The 20719-nt window shown below is 39.5% G+C and overlaps 1 protein-coding gene and 1 long non-coding RNA gene across 2 annotated transcripts in view; one reads left to right on the top strand and one right to left on the bottom strand.

The window, feature by feature from the left end:
* The window catches only part of LOC116551715, a 6736-nt gene extending 3835 nt beyond the window's left edge, over positions 1 to 2901 (bottom strand). The window contains exon 1 of the long non-coding RNA XR_004269054.1: positions 614 to 2901. This is a non-coding gene — a long non-coding RNA (uncharacterized LOC116551715). The remainder of the gene's footprint in view (positions 1 to 613) is intronic.
* Positions 2902 to 4410: 1509 nt separating this feature from the next.
* MRPL44 (mitochondrial ribosomal protein L44) lies at positions 4411 to 14800 on the top strand. The gene is made up of 4 exons (XM_032278025.1): positions 4411 to 4596; positions 7123 to 7591; positions 11663 to 11841; positions 13959 to 14800. Exons 1-4 carry the CDS (start codon positions 4418 to 4420, stop codon positions 14128 to 14130), a joined length of 999 nt encoding a protein of 332 aa, XP_032133916.1. The 5' UTR covers positions 4411 to 4417; the 3' UTR covers positions 14131 to 14800.
* The last annotated feature ends 5919 nt before the right edge of the window (positions 14801 to 20719 follow it).

Genomic DNA, 20719 nt, shown 5'->3' with positions numbered 1-20719 from the left:
CTGATCTCGGCTCACTGCAACCTCCACCTCCTGGATTCAAGCGATTCTCCTGTGTCAGCCTCTCTAGTAGCTGGGACAACAGGCGCATGCCACCATGCCCAGATAGTTTTTGTATTTTTAGTAGAGAACGGGTTTCACCATGTTGGCCAGGCTGGCCTCTAACTCCTGACCTTGTGACCCACCCACCTCACCCTCCCAAAGTGCTGGGATTACAGGCATGAGCCACTGCGCTGGGCCCAGATTCTTAAATTTTTAATTTTTAATGGCTATAATCTGGTTAACTCTAATCAAGAGGAAATGTTGAAAAAAATTATCAGTGTCTTTCAGCAATTGCTACAATGTATACCTAATTAGTGTTTATCTGTTCAATACATGTTAAATCTGTGGAATGGACTGAAAATGAATTCTACAGAGATTTACTGACTTTGGACATGCTTCGTCTCCTTGGGCCTTGCCAAAAGATCTGGATACATTGTTTCATCCCAGAGAGGAAAGAAGACTTGGTAATCTTGTTCAGTAGTTTTGCCAGGAGTTCTTTTAAATCATTCTCAGGATTTTACCCAAGGTTTACACTGCAGGCCAGCACAGCCATCACATTGCAAAAATCTCAAACCACTTTTACAATGCTTTATTTATTCAAAACGCCAAACAAAAGTGTGAAGTTTCAATATTATAGTCATAGTGGTCTGGTACTTTCCCTCTCATCACCAGTTTTTACTTATTTTTGTAACCCTTTAAAATATTCCTTTCCCTGCAGCAGGCATCCCTCTCTCTCAGATCCAAACATTGCTCAGTTTAGCAGAAACATCAAGGAACATGGGTAAAATGGAAACGCTGTGCTCGACATCTACCCTGGTATTTCCTGAACTTGTTTCTGAAAAATATCTCTAATGACAGGAAAGGGGACCTCTTCCTACAGGGATTAAAGGGTCTGGCAGCTTTTACTTTTTGAAAGGGAATTTACCAAATCATCATCATTCCTGATGACTTTGTGCATGCTATGGAATGTTGTCCCTCCTTTCCATCTCTTCTGCATCTAGCAAAATCCACAATTCCATCTAGACCCAGCACTCTGAGGCCATCCCCTAAGTCTCATGAATATAAAGTATTTTTTATTTTGCCATTTTCATCCAATTGATGTGACCCTAAGTGTATTAATTATCTGTTACTATGTAACAAATTACTTCAAAACTTAGTGGCATAAAGCAACAAATGTTTATTCTCTCATATATTTTCCTGGGGGTCAGGAGTTTGGGAGCAGCTTAGCTGGGTGATTCTGGCTGAGGGTCTCTCATGAGGATGCAGTCAAGGCATTGACCAGTAGGCAGTCATCTGAAAGTCTGCCTGGAAGTGGAGGATCCATTTCTAAGACCACTTATTCATTCACATGGCTGTTGGCAGGAGGCCTCAGCTGCTCACCACATGAGCCTTTCCACATGGTTTCTTAGGCATCATCGTGACATAGCAGTTGACTTCCTGATAGGAGACTAATCCAAGCAATACAAGGTATTTGACCAAAATGGAAGCTATGATGTATTTTATCACTTCACTCCAGAATTGATTAAAAAAAAAAAATCCGTAGTCTATTGGTTACACAGACTAATCCTGGCACAGTGTAAGAGGGGAATATACAAGGGTGTAAATACCAGGAGGTGGGAATTGTTGAGACCATCTTGTTGGCTCTAACACACCAAAAATGTTTTTACTTCCATAATTATGAATTAAAGTGTTTATAACAGAGTTATACTAACATTGATGCTTTTTTTTTTTTTTTTTTGAGAAAATGTTTTCTGGAATAAGCTCCATAAAACCAATTAAATTTCTTGACCACTTTTTTATGCAGCACAAGTATCCTATTTTTAATTGTATTTTCATGTTTATATTGCTTACTTAATGTATTTTCATGAACATTTTTTCCACATTTATTTCCTAAGATGTTATTTGTTGCTCAGGCTTACTAAGGCATTTTGCTAGTCAGTTTTACTATCATTAGTTTTCTGTTGTGGCTTTTAGATCTATCGAGTTAAATTTTCCATCAAGTCAAATTTTCCAAAGTTAAGTTGAACAGATATAACTTTGGTGATGACTGATTCTATATCGCTATGCATCAGTAACTCCAATTTTGTAATTTGAACAGTTTTATCTATAGTAATTTTCATTCTATGGTAATTATTTCTGCATGTAATTTTCCTTATGAGTTGGATTAAAGGTCACTATTAGGTAGTTATTTCTTAGCTAATCTATGAAGTAGTGCTGAGGAATCTCAGATGTTTCAGAATTGCTTGATTATCCAGGAAGGTCCTATAGCAGAGCTCACTGACTTTGTTCTCCATCTTTCTGTGTCCTGTATTCCCGCTGCCCTCACCGTAATTGAAGGAATATATCAACAATATCCCTGGCATCAAAACACAAAATGTTAAAGTGTTCCCCACGGGTTAAAGTGAAGTGTCAATCGCCTCACCTTCTTCTCTTCCTAAATGCGACTTTTCCCCACCCTTCCACCTGACCTTAACCCACTGAAAACTGGAAAGTTGTTGACATCTGTGAGCACTGATCAAATTAGAGCTAACAGCAGGTGAAAGGAAAATCAGGTTTTTGAGGGCAGAAAAACACATTGGCCTTTTTCTTCCTTAAAGTTTTCTGAGCCTGGATCCTGGAACCAAGTACTTCTATTATTTGTTTATTGAATAAATTTAAAGATGTGTAAGTAAATTTTTAAAAACTGGTTAATTCCTGAGTTCTGAGAAGGGCATTATTAGAAGAAATCTCATCAGGACCTGCATTTTTTTTTTAAATCTGCAAATGATGCTCTCATTGTATTACTGAGAAACTCTCAACACAGATACACCTCATTTTAACTTAACAAGATTGTGCTACAACTGGCTTTAGATTTTTCCTAATAAATTAAATTCTACAGAAACGACAGTTCCCTGATTATTTTTCCTAATAAATTAAATTCTACAGAAACGACAGTTCCCTGTGTTTTCTTCTATTCCAGTTACCAGATTGATGTTCCATGAATTTTCAGTACTTTGCATACATTGTAACACGAACGTCAATCATATAACCTCCTTTCACCCCTTCTTGAAGAATTTACTGCAATCAGAAATCCATCAGCTTGTTTTTTGGTCTGTGCCCAGCTCCTCTTTTGTTCTCTTCCTTCCCAAAGGGAACCCTTTTTATAAGCTGGGATGAACCCGTTAGATTCTCCCTTTTGAAATGGTCAAGCTAAGAAACCCAGACTGAATTGTATGATCCTGGTATTGAAGATCTGAAGCTAAGTCATAACGTGCTTTGTGGTCTGTGCTTCAGGGAGATGAATGTAGGTGAGCTGTGTCTGGGGAAGTGAGGAAGTTACCAGACCAATTCCAATAACCACGGAAAGAGGTGAGGAGAGCCATCAGGTACCTGCAGTGGAAATAAATTGAAAAAGCACTCGGTAACTGGACAGAATAGGAGGTTTGTGGAAACAAGAACAATCAAAGACATAGGAGTTCAATCTGAATGACTGCTGGGAACATAGATGCCTTTAAAAAACAGAGAGATCACAGAAAACATTGCCCCTTGAGGGTCTAGATTTCCAGCAGGCAACTCAAAACTGGGAATTCAGACGTCTCCCTTTGTGACTTAATATGTTCTTTTAAAAATTGTACTCAATTAACAGTTTGATAGGAAAGCAGAATTGCATTGTTAAAGAGTGTTAAGATAAAGAAGGATTAAACTGTAATTCCACTGTTACCGTTTTTACGTTTCTTTTTTCCAGTCATTTTCCGGACGTTCAAAAATATGTACTATTAAATTGTTTTTAAAGACACATTTTAATTTTGGATAAGCCAACATTTCTGAGTCTAGGGTTTCCAAAACTAAGGGTTTTGGAGACGTGCTGGGTCAAAAATAGAAGTTCGGTTAAATACTTGCTCAGTAGTGGCCGGACTGATGGTCTGGAACCCTAAAGAGAAATTAAGAATTTTTCTTTTTTGAAGATTTAAATGTTTCCTTAATCTGAAAGTGAAACAGATTGTTTGCTTTGCTGTAACGAGGGAAGAAGCAACAAGAGAACAATTGACAGGATGAAGCAACTTCTCCCAGAAACTTTTGAGACCCCAACGCCCTCAAGCCCTGATGATTGGAAAGTAACTCGAACGACGCGAGAACAAGCGCACGCGCAGTGTCAACGCGGCCCCGGTCACCCCGCCCCGGGAGCTGTCTCCGCCCCCGCCCTCTCTCAGTCGCCCCGCCCTGGAGGTTGTCTTTGCCCCCGCCCCTTCTCAGTCGCCCCGCCCCTTCTCAGTCGCCCCGCCCCGGGAGCTGTCTTCTCCTCCGCCCTCTCTCCGCGTACCCAGTTCCGGGGGAAGTGTGTTACAGCGACACTGCCCCGACTGCTTTCGTTTCGCCCTCCGTCACTTTCTGCCCTGCAATGGCGTCAGGGCTGATAAGACTGCTCCAGCAGGGGCCTCGCTCCCTCCTGGCTCCAGCCGCCCCCATGCTGGTCCCTCCGGTTCGGGGAGTGAAGAAGGGATTCCGCGCCGCCTTCCGCTTCCAGAAGGAGTTAGAGCGGCGGCGCCTGCTGCGGTGCCCGCCGCCGCCTGTGCGCCGGTAGGAGCCGCCTCGGGAAGGGGTCAGGGTGGCGGTCGCAGACTCCGGGTTTCCTTTCCGCGGCTTCGTGCCTGCGGCTGATGCGCCCCTGGGCTGAGCCTTAGGAAGTTTGCGGTAGAGACTCCCGTGAGCTGGCGCGTGGCCTGAGGCAAAGAAAATGGATTCGTGCCGCGGGCGGTAGAGCTCTGGGCTGCTCCCTACGTTTTGAAATTCCTAGTTAGGATTTTATCTACTACTGAAAATTGGGAGAAATGGGGCTGGCTGGAGGGTCTTCCTTATGTGGACTTGGGTGCTGAAGCCCCCATCTGTAATGCCTGCGAATTCCGACAAGAGGGAAGAAAGCGGTCCACAACGTGGTAAATTAAGGAGAAAAGAAAAAGAATCTACAACCTGAAGTCTGTCTAGAGTAAAAGGAAAATAAGTTAGCTTTAGATTTTTGCCCTAGTCTTTTTTTTCCTACTGTGTCCCAGGCTTCTTTAAGAAAAAAGTGATATATGTGGGGTTTAAAATCTAGAGCATCATTGAACTTCACTTTCCCTCCAACCAGTTGCCCCAAACTTTCCTGCTCCCATCCTTTGTATTCCCAATCCCTTCCTTAGTGAGTGAAGAACTTAATCCCAAAAGCCCTGCACAGACTCCAGGTTCTCTTTTCCTAGTTTCTCTCCTCTCCCTGTCCCTTATTTCTAGAAGGGCAGGCACCTGTTTGAATGCATGGGAGAGACCAGAGTGGTGATGGAGACGGGAAAATGCGTTCCCCTCAGGGAAAGGGACTCAGGAGTACAGTGCAGTGAAGTGAGGGCTCTGATAGCCCTAATTAGCCTCGCTCTGGTAGCAGGTTTGGCATAGAGAGACTGGTTTTTATAGCGCCAAATCAGATCAGACTTTACATAATTTAAATTCCTGCGTCTTGCTTTTTCTCTTTAATAATGTGTCTTCGACATGTTGTCATGGCATTTCAAAGAGATGTACCTCACTCTTTTTTATGGCTCTGTTTTTGGGCCTATGAGCCCCATATTATTGCCATCATAACCTATGTAACAGTGTGTATCTTTATTTCACCTTTGGGGACGCATACATAGTATGAAATTTTGAAAGCTATTAGTACTTTAACATTGTCCGTCAAAATGTTACCCTTTGTACCCCTACCAGGAGGAACGGTCTTCTAACAGAAGATTATGGCAAAAATAACATCTCTTCTTAATTCACATTCCCCTCTTTATTGTAATGTTAAGTATTTTAGACTCTCAAAGTTGGAAGAAACTTCATGGATCTATTGGATAGATCTTATGACTTTCAACCCATTTTTTTATACTTTGCTTCCCTTTGTTTCTTAAAAGGATTTTATTTTGAGTTTTTGGGTTTTTTTTTAAGACTTTTTAGTTCATTCTTGGAAATGATGATGAACTTTTAACCTACTTGTGATATTGATAGATTATTTAATTGCTAATTTAAATATTTCCAAAACCTAAGCCAATAAAATAAAGAATACAGGTCGCCTTTCATATCTGTGTGTTCCACATCCAAGGATTCACCCAATGGCAAGTTAAAAATATTGGGGGTAAGGGATAATGATTTCTCTGTATTGAAGATGTGCAGACTTTTTTTCTTGTCACTATTCCCTAACCAATACAGGATAACAACTATTTATGTAGCGCTTACATTATGTTACGTATAAGTAATCCAGAGATGACTTAAGTATACAGGGGAATGTGCACAGGTTCTATGCAAATACAGGTGTACCTCAGACATATTGCAGGACTGGTCCTAGACCACGGCAATAAAACGAGTCACATGACTTTTTTAGTTTCCCAGTGCATACTTATGTTTATACTATTCGGTAGTTTATTGAAGGTGTACAGTAGTATTGTCTAAAAAGCAATATATGTACCTTAATTTAAAATACTTTATTGCTAAAAAATGCTGACGCAGAGACACAAAGTGAGCACATGCAGAATTGCTACAAACCTTCAATTTATAAAAAGAATATACAATAAATCTGTGAAGAACAATAGACTGAAGTGCAATGAAGTGAAGTATGCCTCTACTACACCATTTATATGAGACTTGAGCATCCATGAATTTCGGTATCCAGTAGAGTCCTTGGAACCATCCCCCACAGATATTGAGGGATGACTGTAAATATAATGTACCTAGTGTTTATGGCTTGAATCTGAAATTATCATTTATGTTTTGTACTTAGGTATAAAACATAGTTTCATAGTTAGTGTAGAAATAAGGAACCTAAAAGGCTAATGGCTTATTCTTTTATATTGAAGAACGAATTTCATATGACAATTGGATCAAAGGGAAAATTAATCCAACCGTTTATGTAGAATATAGCAAAGAACTGCTAGTATTTATCTGACTTCAGTTTTAACATTTAGAATATCAGCCTGGCATTAAAACAAGTATAACCTTTTTTCATTTTCTTTCTGTAATTAATAACATTACAACACAGTGAAAAATTTTTATATCACAGTAACAGGTTGTTCTTTTTACCATCTCTTACTGTCTTTACATTTTCAGTTCAGAGAAGCCCAACTGGGATTACCATGCAGAAATACAAGCTTTTGGACATCGGTTACATGAAAACTTTTCCTTAGACATTCTCAAAACTGCATTTGTTAATAGCTGCTATATTAGAAGTGAGGAGGCCAAACGCCAACAGCTTGGGATAGAGAAAGAAGCTGTTCCTCTGAATCTTAAAAGTAATCAAGAACTATCTGAACAAGGGATGTCTTTTTCAAAGACTTGCCTCACACAATTTCTTGAAGACGAATTCCCAGACTTACCCACAGAAGGCGTCAGAAGTCTTGTTGACTTTCTTACTGGTGAGGAAGTTGTGTGTCACGTGGCTAGAAACTTGGCTGTGGAGCAGTTAACACTGAGTGAAGAATTCCCAGTGCCCCCGACTGTATTACAGCAGACTTTCTTTGCGGTTATTGGAGCCCTGCTACAGAGCAGTGGACCCGAGAGGACTGCACTTTTCATCAGGGTACGTAATTATTAATTGGACATGCTTGAGTTAGACAGAAGGGAAAATTTTCTTTTGTAATTCATTTCTTTGATATATCACCTTGGAAGTGAATATTTCTCCCAAGAAAAACTGAGAAAGACCTAAAGGTTTTTTATGGAAGGGCCTTAATTATTCCAGGTGTCTCTTATTGTGGATATCATCAGAAGTGATTATTAAATTGTGAGTTGTGATTTCTGACTGCAAGCCATGTCATCTTTAGGTTTACATCCTTAGGGCCGAGGATACTGCCTGCATGAGAGATACTCAGTAGATGTTTGGTGAATGCATGAAGTCAAAGGACGCTATGCTGAGGCCTGTGCTTCAGTACCAGCTGCTGTTGTACTCTTCCAAGTGTTGAAATCTTGGATTTCGAGTCCCTCTCACGTATAATTCTTTGTTAGCTAGTAGCTTAGCTAATTCAGATTCTTATGTAATTGGTACAACTTGACTCCCACTGTCCTTTTATAATTTATTAACTGGGAGAAGTTGTATCCTCTGCTGTTGGATGAAAACATGAGGTTTTTGTTCACTTTTTGATAATAGAGATTCCACACAACCACTTTTTTTTTTTTTTTTTTGAGATGGTGTTTCTCTCTTGTTGGCCAGGCAGGAGTGCAGTGGTGCAGTCTCGGCTCACCACAGTCTCCGCCTCCCGTGTTGAAGTGATTCTCCTGCCTCAGCCACCCGAGTAGCTGGGATTACAGGAATGCACCATCATGCCTGGCTAATTTTGCATTTTTATTAGAGATGGGGTTTCTCCATGTTGGTCAGGCTGGTCTCGAACTCCTGACCTCATGTGATCTGCCTGCCTCGGCCTCCCAAAGTCCTTGGATTACAGGCATGAGCCACTGTACCTGGCCCTACGCAATCACTTTAAGTCATAAAAACAGTCTTGATTCAGGCATCTATCAGACTGATATTCAGTCTTTAAACCAGCATCACATGCTGTTGGAATCTGTTCGTTTAGTTTTGATACCAAGTTTGATAATTTTGTTAGAGAATATCTGTGTTTACTGATACTTCAGACTCAAGTAAGACCTTTCTCCTTCCCTCCCCTCAGTTAAGATAGTTTTTTTTTCTATAGGAAGTCTGACAAAGTTCTCTTTGATTTCTAGTCTCTTTATTATAACCTTTGTGACGTTTTAAAACTCTAAGCATTTTTGGTCACCATTTTGAAATTCTACAAGGTAGTCATGAAACTATGTTGGAAATATTTACCATATTTTAATGCCTCTTAACAGTTCCAAGTAAAGATCTTATGAAACATAGATAATTCACATAGCTACTTCTAAGTCGAGCTTTGATGTCTCCCATAGTAGAATTGACAGGTTTGGATTGTCCTATTTCATTTGTTCATCCACTTAATGTTGAGTGCCTTCCTATGGACCAGGCACTCTGCTGAGCTCTGGAGCCACAGTCTAAATAGGATTTGATCCTGCTCACAGCTTGTTAGTCAGATGGAATGGATTGTGGAAGTGCTTTCGGGGAGGTATTAAGGTGCAGCGTAAACTCGGAGGACACAACAACCAGCTTTAGTAAGGCTAGGAAAGGCTTTATAGAAATGATTTTTGCCCCTAAAAAGGATGTTTTGGGAAGACAGTGTCAAGAATGAGCTTCTGCTTGGAACTATAGATAATTTTTTGTGGCTGGATCATATTGCATTTGGAGAAGTGATCAGAGATGATTGTGGACCTTTAGGAGCCAGTGTGCAGAAGAGCTAATAGTGTTACTCAGAAAGTGGTTTGGGCGTCAGTATCAGCATCACTGGAGAACTTGATAGAAATGCAGATTCTCAGGTGCCCCCTCAGAGTACATAATCTCTGGGAGTAGGGCCTAGGAATCTGTATTTTAACTAGCTCTTCACGTGATGTCTGCATCTGGAAACTAGAATAGCACTCTTAGCCATGAGTAAGTATTTGATGCTCTTGTGTCGAGACAGCTGGTGGTGAGAGGTTTTTAATGATCAAATGTGCATTTTAGAAACACCGTTTCTTCATACTGCTTCCCTATTCTGGGGAGATGAGATTGGAGTATTCAACTCACACCCTATTAGAAAGTTTTAATAATAAATTAATAAGACCAGAAGCAAATAGCAAAAAAAGAGAAGGAAGTAATAGAAGGTAATCACTTAAGAAAAATAGAGCTTTCTTTCTATATTCCTACTGATATCTTAGGTGATGGGAAAGAATTGTGTTTTCTTACCTTACAAGTGGTTATTCCATATAACAGACAGCAGGTCAGTGATTTTTATATATGTTTGTATACATACATAGCCCATAAGGCATATCTACTTCTGTACTTTAAAAGTTTCAAAATCCCCTACTGAGAATGGATTTATACATTTTTTATTTGAGACAGCATCTCACTCTGTCTAGTGTGTCCAGGCTGGAGTGCAGTGACGTAGTCACACCTCACTGCAGCCTCGACTTCCTGGGCTCAAGCCATCCTCCCATGTCAGCCTCCCTAGTAGCTGGGACCACAGGCATACACCACCATGTCTAACTAATTTTTTTTTTTAAGAGATGGGGTCTCATTATGTTGTTCAGGCTGGTCTTGAACTCCTAACCTCAAGTGATCTTCCCACCTCAGCCTCCGAAAGTACTGGGATTATAGGTATCAGCCACCATGTCTGGCCTAATATTTTTTATTAATGACGCTGAAAGTGTTCATCCACTTAATGTGCATGGAGGAGTGTTGTAATGAATTGACTTCATTTCATGAACTAAAGGATCTTTTTAAATTTCTTTTCTCCTGCCTCCGTCCATCTTGTTATCATATTGCTAATGTTTGTTGATACAAGTTAAGTGGAATATGTAAATTGCTGTGAAAATTAACATTTGCTTCCATAATTTCTATACAACATAATGTTTTTTACTGGCAAAATCAATTCTGCTTTGAATGTTCATAATTTCTCAGTTATCTTAGTCATATAAATAATTAATACTATGTTGCAGTTTTAAAAGACAGTTTATGTGAAATTATTAAATGATTTTTTAGAATTATTTTTTATTTTTTATTATTGTTTTTTGAGACAGAGTCTTGCTGTGTTGCCCAGGCTGGAATGCAGTGGTGGCACGATCCTGGCTCACTGCAACCTCCACCTCCCTGGTTCAAGTGATTCTCGTGCGTACGTCTCCCTTATAGCTGGGTTTACAGGCATGCACCATCATGCCTGGCTAATTTTTGTATTTTTAGTAGTGAGAGAGTTTCACCATGTTGGCCGGGCTAGTCTCATACTCCTGGCTTCAAGTGATCTGCCTGCCTTGGCCTCCCAAAGTGCCAAGATTACAGGTGTGAGCTACTGTGCCTGGCTGAGTTTTTAAAAACATTATTAATGGAGGAGGTATTGTTATCTGAGTGCCATTTTACATGAGTTTCTACCAGAAGTTATTACTTTTTGTTAACTCAATTCTTTAAATATTTTTTTCTTACCTGTAGGAATATAATTCTAATTTATAAGATAGGGCAGGGCGCGGTGACTAATGCCTGTAATTCCAGTGCTTTGAGACCCAAAGCAGGAGGATCCTTTGATGCCAGGAGTCGAGACCAGCCCGGGCAACTTACGGAGACCTTGTCTCTACAGAAAATTTAAAAACTAGCCGGGTATGGTGGTGTGCATCTGTAGTCTCAGCTGCTCAAGAGGCTGAGCTGGGAGGATTGCTTGAGCCCAGGAGGTCAAGGCTTCAGTGCACTTGAGATCAGACTTCTGCAGTCTAGCCTAGGCAACAGAGTGAAGCCCTGTCTCAAACAAGAAAAAAGGAATCTGCCTTCTGTGGCATTTTGGTGGATCATACTGTTTGAAATAGGTTTCTCAGGCTTTCAAGTTTTTTTAATCCAATTATGATTTTTGTAATAAAATTTATGTAAAAACTATGGGAATGAAAGAGAATAGCACATTTTTGTCTTTCATTTCCCATTAAGTTTTAAATTTCTGTTAAAAATGTACTTTGTTACTTTTCTAATTTAAAAAGTGTAAAAAATGTATTTTGAATTGTGGTCCTAATGTTCTTTATACTACTTAAAATGTATAAATTATATTTTTATATGCAGGACTTCTTAATTACTCAAATGACTGGAAAAGAGCTCTTTGAGATGTGGAAGATAATAAATCCCATGGGGCTATTGGTAGAAGAACTGAAGAGAAGAAATATTTCACTTCCTGAATCAAGACTCACTAGGCAGTCTGGTGGCACCACAGCTTTGCCTTTGTATTTTGTTGGCTTATACTGGTTAGTGAAATTTTAATCTTTATAACTTTGAGGAAATCCTAAAAACAGACTCCTCACAAAGCCTTAAAAACAGACTCTTCACATTCCATAACGCATGTTAACATAACTTCTTCAAATTCCTTAATTTGAATTGCATTAAAAGGTTTTTTAAAAAATCTCTTCCCTGTGGCTATTTACTACTTCTTTCCTGCTAGTTATTCTTAGGAGGAATCTGAGTTTTACTAATCTTAGCTTTTGTCAGCCAACTATTTACTATAGACTTTCAGTATGTTATCTTAAATTTTTCTGTGTAAAATTACAAATGAGGCCAGGCACAGTGGCTCACGCCTGTAATGCCAGCACTTTGGGAGGCCAAAGTGGGTGGATCACAAGGTCAGGAGTTCAACACCAGCCTGGCCAGCATGGTGAAACCCCGTCTCTAGTAAAAATACAAAAAATTAACTGGGCATGGTGGTGTGCGCCTGTAATCGGGAGGCTGAGGCAGGAGAATTACTTGAACCCAGGAAGCGGAGATTGCAGTGAGCTGAGATCATGTCTCTGCACTCCAGCCTGGGCGATAGAGACTCTATCTCAAAAAAAAAAAAAGTACAAATGTTGACTTCATGTTGCAGATTTAACCTTAATCCATTCTTGTCAGTAGCTTCAGCTGAGCCTAGAACTGGAAAAGGAAGGGCTTAGTTGTCCATCAAAAGGTATAAATCACCCCATGTTGAGAGCTTTTTAGTTTTGTTAGTAAAAAGTTGACCTGCCCCAAATTAATTTCAGATGTTAAGATTAAAGTGTTTAAATATTGAATATTTTTTAAAAACCTAGATTAAAATTTAGGTAAAGATTTTTCTGATCCTTGTATCAGAAAAGACTATAAGTATAAAAGAAATAGAAGTTACTACATGGGGAAAATTGATAGTGTTGTAAAAAGTTTCCTTTTCAGTTTACTCCTTGTTACTTACCTGATTGGCAGACCTTTTAAACATATCTTTTGTCACCAGTTTATTCACTGCTGGTAGAAAAAAATGTACTCAGTATTTCTGTGAATAATTTTGACAAAATGCCAAGCATCTTGACATTTTTTATGTTCTTTGATTATGGTATTTCAATTTTTGGTTGTTTGCCTTAAATTTTCAGACAAATTTCGTGAACAGAGACATTTGTTGTTTCCCTCTTTATGCTCCATACCTTGAACAGTTGCTGGGACATGGTGGTGGTCAGTAAATAGTTATTGAACTAAAAAAAAAAAAAATTAGATATAAATGTGGTATTCCACAAGAGGGAAATGATATATGCACATGATGAATATAGTACAGTTATTATAGGTGACATTTTAAAAGAATTTTTAATGAGATCAGGACACTTTGGAGAATGATCTTTTATCTAAAAAAAAAAAAAGTAAGAAGTAGTTTACCATATTACTACAGTGATTACTATTGGGTAGTAGTGTTTTTGTAGATCTAATGTTCTTTTTTTTTTTTTCCTTTTTATTTATTTATTTATTTATTTAAATTTTTTGAAGAGGTCTCACTATGCAGCCCAGTCTGGTCTTGAACTCCTGGGCTCAAGCAATCCTCCTGCTTTGGTCTCCCAAAGTGTTGGTGTTACAGGTGTGAGCCATCACACCTGGCCTAAAGTTCCTAATTTGAAATATAGAACTGGTTTCTCATTTGTGTTAAAGTTTAGATGGCAAACTCAAAAGTCATAATTTTTTCAACAGAATATTTTCCCAAGTTATATCACACGTTAAAAATAAGAACAGTCATAATTCCTGATAATATTTTTAATAGTTTCAGGTTTTTGTAAGGAGATATTTGTTTCCATATTCTTCCAATTCTCATCAACAATTGAAAACGTAGATACTGCTTGCTTTTTTGGACTTTAAAAATAGAGTTGTGTATATTTCTAAGGAAACACAAATGTATCTTTGTCTCATTACCATATGTAATGAATTTGCAGCAAAGCTAGTTAAAATTCCAAAGCTAGTTAAGATCTATCAAAGCTATTGTGTTACTTCTAATGGGTGTTATTGAAATAAGATGTAGAAAGCATAATTGCTTTATAATTGCTTTGTGTACTGTCTTATCATGTTGCAGGTGATTTAAGACAACTGTTTGTTCTCTTTCTAGTGATAAAAAGTTGATTGCAGAAGGACCTGGGGAAACAGTGTTGGTTGCAGAAGAAGAGGCTGCTCGAGTGGCCCTTAGGAAACTTTATGGATTCACAGAGAACAGGCGGCCTTGGAACTATTCCAAGCCCAAAGAAACGTTGAGAACACAAAAGACCATCACTGCCAGCTAGCCAGCCAGCCATGATGTGGAGCCTGAAATGTGAGAGCAAAAGTCAGATAAATGTCAAAGGTGTTTCAAGCTAGATGTTTTCAAAATTGCAAAGAAATAGGTGTTTTTTGTTTTTTACTGTTCCTAAAATTAAATAAATGTTAACCAAGTCACAGTGTTTTTGGTTTTGTTTTTTTAAAAGCTTGGTTTGATCAGATTTTTTTTTTATTATGGAGATTGAGTCTAGCTCTGTGGCCCAGGCTGGAGTACAGTGGCATGATCTCACCTCACTGCAACCTCCACCTCCTGGGTTCAAGTGATTCTCGTGCCTCAGCCTTCCTAGCAGCTGGGATTACAGGCATGTGCCACCATACCCGGCTGATTTTTGTATTTTTGGTAAAGAGTGGGTTTCACCATGTTGGTCAGGCTGGTCTTGAACTCCTGACCTCAAGTGATGCACCCTCCTTGGCCTCCCAAAGTGCTGGGATTGCAGGTGTGAGCCACTGTGCCTGGCCAGATGAAATATTTTTTGACATTTTTGCAAGAAATTTTCCTAAAGTTCTTAATTGTATAGAATTTGTATTATTAGGTATATTTTATTTGCCTCTAGCTTTGAGGTGTCATAATTCAAATATGTGTCTTACATGAATTCTGTCCTGTAAAACCAATAAAAAAGGTTTTTTTTCTCCAAACGTTACATTGCATTTTAATTTGATATACCCAGTAATGGTAGGAGGCTGATGAACTTTGCTTCTGTAATACAATTTTAACTAAAATAGTAATGTTAAAACTCTTTGGGAAGTGCATAGTACAGATTATAAATAGGCAGCTATTTATGTGATCCCTAGATTCTAAGTTTAAAATTCTGTATACTTCTAGTATGTTTCTTGTTGAATTTCTAATATAAATAGGAAGAAAAGGCAAATTTTATGCTTTTAAGAAATTGCCTTTACTAAGAAGTTGAAACTCAAAAACAGCTTAAAATGTTAATGGTGAAGGGAAAATGAAGTATGTATCAATTCACTTAGTATTCTCCTATCATAATAATAGCTAGTATGTACCAAGCACTGTTCTAAGTATTTGAACACATTAAATTCAGTAGAGAGGTTTTCATTTTCTAATCCTTTGTGGTCAGTTCAGTAATCCCCCAACTGCAAATTCCTTTTCATTTATCATTTTTTAAAACTTTTTTAGTTTCAGTCTGCCAGTAGTCACTCCCAAGGGTTAACAAGAATAGCAGGACCTATGAGTTCAGAATAGAAAAGAGATAAAATGCTAAAACCATCAGTACTTTTGCCATGATTTTTTTTTCTTTGAGACGTCTGGCTCTGTTGCCAGGCTGGAGTACAGTGGCGCAATCTCGGCTCACTGCAGCCTCCTCCTGGGTTCAAGGGATTTCCCTGCCTCAGCCTCCCAAGTAGCTGGGACTATAGGCATGCGCCACCATGCCCAGCTAATTTTTTGTATTTACTTTAGTAGAGACGGTTTCACGACATTGGCCAGGATGGTCTAAATCTCCTGACCTCATGATCCACCTGCCTCAGCCTCCCAAATTGTTGGGATTACAGGTGTGAGCCACTGCACCCCAGCCTAAAAAAAAATTTTTTTTTGAGATGGAGTCTTGCTCTGTTGCCCAGGCTGGAGTGCAGTGGCAGGATTTCAGCTCACTCTAACCTCTGCCTCCAATGTTCAAGCGATCCTCCTGCCTCAGCCCCCATAAAAGCTGGGATTACAGGCATGCACCACCATGCCCAGCTAATTTTTGTATTTTTAGTAGAGACGGGGTTCTGCCATGTTGACCAGGATGGTCTCAATCTCCTGACCTCATGTTCCACCTGCCTCAGCCTCCCAAATTGTTGGGATTACAGGTGTGAGCTACCGCACCCCAGCCTGAAATTTATTTTTCGAGATGGAGTCTCCCTGTGTTGCTCAGGCTGGAGTGTAGTGGCAGGACATCAGCTCACTATAACCTCCACCTCCAAGGTTCAAGCGATCCTGCTGCCTCAGCCCCGCTAAAAGCTGGGATTACAGGCATGCACCACCATGCCCAGCTAATTTTTGTATTTTTAGTAGAGACTGGGTTTGCCACGTTGGCCAGGCTGGTCTCAAACTCCTGACCTCAGGTGATCCACCCACCTCAGCCTCCCAAAGTGCTGTGATTATAGGTGTGAGCCACCACGCCTGGCCCTGAAATTTTTTTATAAAGAAAGATGAAGGAACTTTGAAATGCCTTTTCTGAGACTGGCTAAGAAAGTGGAACTTGAGTCATATTAGAAGGTTTATAGCTCCCAAAGGTAAAGCAGGGACTATTTTTGCAGGGGAAAATTTGAAAAATAACTAGTTGACTGAATTGGTAGGTTAAAAGTAAGTTAAAGTTGACCCTCGAACCACGTGGGTTTGAACTGTGCAGATCACTATGTGTATACAGATTTTCTTCTGTCTTTGTCACCTTGAGACAGCAAGACCATCCCCTCTTCCTCCTGCTCTTCGGCCTACTCAGTGTGAAGACAAGGATGAAGACCTTTTTGATCATCAACGCTCACTTAATAGTAATATATTTTATCTTCTTTTGATTTTCTTAATATTTTTTAGCTTACTTTGTTGTAAGAATAATGTGTATAATATATATAATAAGTAAAATATGTGTTAATCAGTTGTTTATTAATATATTATCAGTAAGGTTTCCAGTCAGCCATAAGCTATCAGTAGTTAAGTTTTGGGGACGTCAAAAGTTTTATAAAGATTTACTACTGCATGAGAGATCAACATCCTTAATCCCTGCATTGTTCAAGTGTCAACTATATTTTACCTTATTTTCAGAGTTAACTTCAACTCCTAGTAATGGAACAGAAGGATAGAGGACCAAACCTAGTGATAAAATGTCGTTTGTGTGTATTATCCACAAGTAAACATGATTTGATAAGCATCTTACTGACACTTTAGGAGAAAAGAGATAATATCATCAACTTTTCTGGAAAGCAAAAGACAGGTCTTCTGACCACTTATCCAGTGTCTGTGAGAAGGCAGAATCTAGCTGTAGTATGATTCTAATTGTTTTTTTAAGGTCAACGTAACAAGAAAGTCTAGAGAATTCATTTGCAAACATAGTAATCCTTTCCCCCCTGCTAAATAGTGCTGATTGTGCATTCCCAAATTTCTCCTGCTCGGGAGTTTGCGGGACCTTAACCTACAAGCTTCGAGGGGAACTATCCTTTTAGGTTTTCAAGCTTCTAAACCTTGAATGCTTTGAAATTTACATGTGGGACGAGTCTAGCTCCAGTTCATAAAACTACTTTGCAAGTAGAGATCCATATGCCTTATACAGAATGTAATTCAACATATTTTTAAGTAAAGCCTTCTTAGAACTTAAGTTGTACTTTTTAAAAGCATCCACTAAAATAGGGCAGAAATGTAGAAAATTTAATGTAGAAAAATCGCATACATTTTCAATTGCATATCAAATAGCTTGAAATTTGGAACCAGTCTCTGAATAACTATTTGTCCTATGAGCCTGACTGCCTAAGTATGATATGTGGGCAAAAGGAACACGTGGATGCAAGGGTGTCATCAAACGGTGCGTGTGACCAAGAGCATTCAGTGACCATTTGAAGGACTAGCTTTTTGACTAATGCCTCGTCCATGTTGAGAAGACAGTCATAAGACCGTATGGAAGTACTGACATTTGAATTTAGGTTTACCCCAGAGAAATAGATTAGTCATTTCCTTTGAAATTCTTTTTCCACCTTTTCCCACTCTCTAGTTCCCTGTTTCCAAAGTATAATTGTATCAAAAAAGTCCCCTAGCTAAAAATGTAGCATTACTGTTTACAGACCACATAACCCCTATTCTTTATTTAATTTGTTTATTTATTTATTTTTTGAGATGGAGTCTCACTCTGTCACACAGCCTGGAGTGCAGTGGTGCAATCTCATCTCACTGCAACCTCTGCCTCCTGGGTTCAAGTGATTCTCCTGCCTCAGCCTCCCGAGTAGCTGAGACTACGTGCCACCATGCCCAGCTAGTTTTTTTATTTGTTTAGTAGAGACAGGGTTTCACCGTTTTAGGATAGTCTGAATCTCCTGACCTGGTGATCCACCCTCAGCCTCTCCAAGCGCTGGGATACAGGCGTGAGCCACCACGCCTGGCCACCCCTGTTCTTTTAAATTCATATTCTTTTTATTATGTGTATATGTAAGAATGAGGAATATTACTCTCAAAATGTTGTATGTGGTTACAAGAAAGTAAACTACAAACTAATACTAAACTCCAAGTAAGAATGGAACAAAGTGGAGCTTTTTGTGTTCAGCGCTGTATAGATTTTGGCCACAAGATGGTGCTGTAATCCTATTGCACAGTTCAGTATGTGAATTGTGCCATTATGGGGAACCTATTTTATACCTATACCCGAAAGATTATATGGCACATGATTACCATGAAGTACAACTTTTCAAGGCCCCTTTCAGCTCTAATATTCCGTCAATACTTCTTCAGGAGCCCGCTCACCTTGGTCTTCCTTTGCCTTAGGATATTATAAGAATTTGATATATGAACAATTCACCTCAGATGTGAAGGTGTGGATATTTGAGCTCTTCTCTGTTCACTGGAAAGAGGGAAGATTGCAGGGCTGCCATAGATAAAACTCTTAAAATACTTTCTTTGAAGGCCTCTTCTTGCTGTTTCTTTCTTCCCACTTCCTTTTGTTGATAGGAGAAGATGCCCTGCAGAGGCAAGGGGGGGATCCTGTGTCTCTCGGGATGTTTTCTGAAGCCAGATGTGGACATTCTTCCCATCAGGGCGGCCAGCTCACAGCATTTCCCAGCAGAGGGTGCTCAGCCGCTGGCATGCTGCCCGAGTTCTCCATCCTAAGCCCACTTTGTTTTTCTTCCCCTCAGTTCATCCCTGTTCCATCTCCCCTGGCCTTAGTTTGCAAAGTCCCTCAACGGTTGTCCTCTGGGACCTAGAGGCTCTTCACTTTGGTTGAGTATCAGAGCACTTACTTGAAAGTTATGGTTCTCTCTGTATATTACCAAGAGTGATTGCCAGATTTAATCCCATCATGCACACTAATAACCATTTTTCCTGGAACTTATGCAATCAAAAATCACAATCACACATGCTCCTGAAAAAGGAAAGTTGTTTTGGCATTGGTGGTGTTTGTGCTTTCCACGAATACTTATTTGTTGTTTATTTATCTGCCTGCCTGTTAGCGTTTGCTAACTGCGGAAGATGAATGGTTTAAGAAAACTTTCTGGGAGAAAAACAATTTAGAAAATTGAAAACATTAACTTTTTCCTTCTTCAGTTGAGGAAGAACTATGTTATTTGATTATTCAGAGTATCTTATCAGCTGAGTTGCTGTCCATTAAAATTGCAAATGCACTTGGTGTGATCAAAAACAGCTATCTCTCATTTTGCAAATTTCTCCTTTAAATCACAACATCTCTCTCTCTCTTTTTCTTCAAGATTGAAGAGATGGTCAAAGACACAGTTTGGGAATCTCCAGAGAAATGGAGCTTTAAAGCCAGTAGTGTCTTCCACTCTTTGGCCTCCCAAAGTGGACTCTCAGTAGGCAAATGACACAGTGCCTTTCAACATTCACAGGAAGTCAAGGACATAGAAGTCACCTCCCGGCTTACCCAGCTCTCACCTCTCTCCCAGCTGTCACCACTGATCACTCTTAGAAAGTGGGCAATTGCTACTCTGCTGGCTCAGGGGAAATGCCTGCCTTCCTGCTCTTTTTTAGACCCTTTCATGTGAAGCTCATGTTACTCAGTTTTTTTATTTTCAGAAAAAACAGCACTACTGGTACAAAGGCCACTCCCTTGGGCCTCTTTGTAAACTTCTGTTATGATTGGGATTTTCTTTTGCTTCAAAATTTCCTTTCATACCTCCTCAGGGCAGAGTCAAAGGCCAGTAAGGCTGAGCTTTCAGTGTATTTGGGCCAGTGCCTCTCTTCCTCCACTGTGCCCAAGGCAGAATTGAAAGTACCCATCTCATTACCTGTCAAAAGGAGTGACTACATTGATGGTTTGTTTCATTTTAACAAAGGTCTATCATTTTGTTACTTTAGGAAAACTGCAGCCTGACTCTTGCTCAAACGCAGTGTGACATCTAATCTATATGATAAATGATTTGCTCAAACATGTCTATATACTGAGAATGGAGGACAGCTTGAGGCCAGGAATTTGAGAGCAGCCTGGGCAACACAGCAAAGACCCTCATCTTTACAAATTTCTTTTTTTAAATTAGCCAGGTGTGGTGGTGTGTGCCTATAAGTCCTCCCTGTTCAGGAAGCTAAGACAGGAGGACTGCTTGAGTCCAGGAGTTCAAGGCTGCAGTGAGCCATGATCATACCACAGCACTACAGCCTGGGCAACTGAGAGACATTGGAGTGATCGTGTGATTTAAATGAGAAAGATGCAAAATGAGAACTCACTGTTCTTCATCACACCAAGTGCATTGTTAATATTTGCAGATAAGATTATTATTAGGGGCCTGGTACAGTGGCTCACTCCTATAATCCCAATACTTTAGGAGGCCTAAGGGTTTCAGACCAGCCTGGGCAACATAATGAGACCCCATCTCTTTTTTTTTTTTTTTTTTTTTTTTTTT

This window comes from Sapajus apella, unplaced genomic scaffold (genome assembly GCF_009761245.1).
Source record: "Sapajus apella isolate SASKATOON/1434 unplaced genomic scaffold, GSC_monkey_1.0 scaffold10, whole genome shotgun sequence".
Classification (NCBI taxonomy): Eukaryota; Metazoa; Chordata; class Mammalia; order Primates; family Cebidae; genus Sapajus; species Sapajus apella.
Note: the sequence above shows the minus strand (reverse complement) of the source record. Positions and strands in the feature narration are given on the sequence as shown.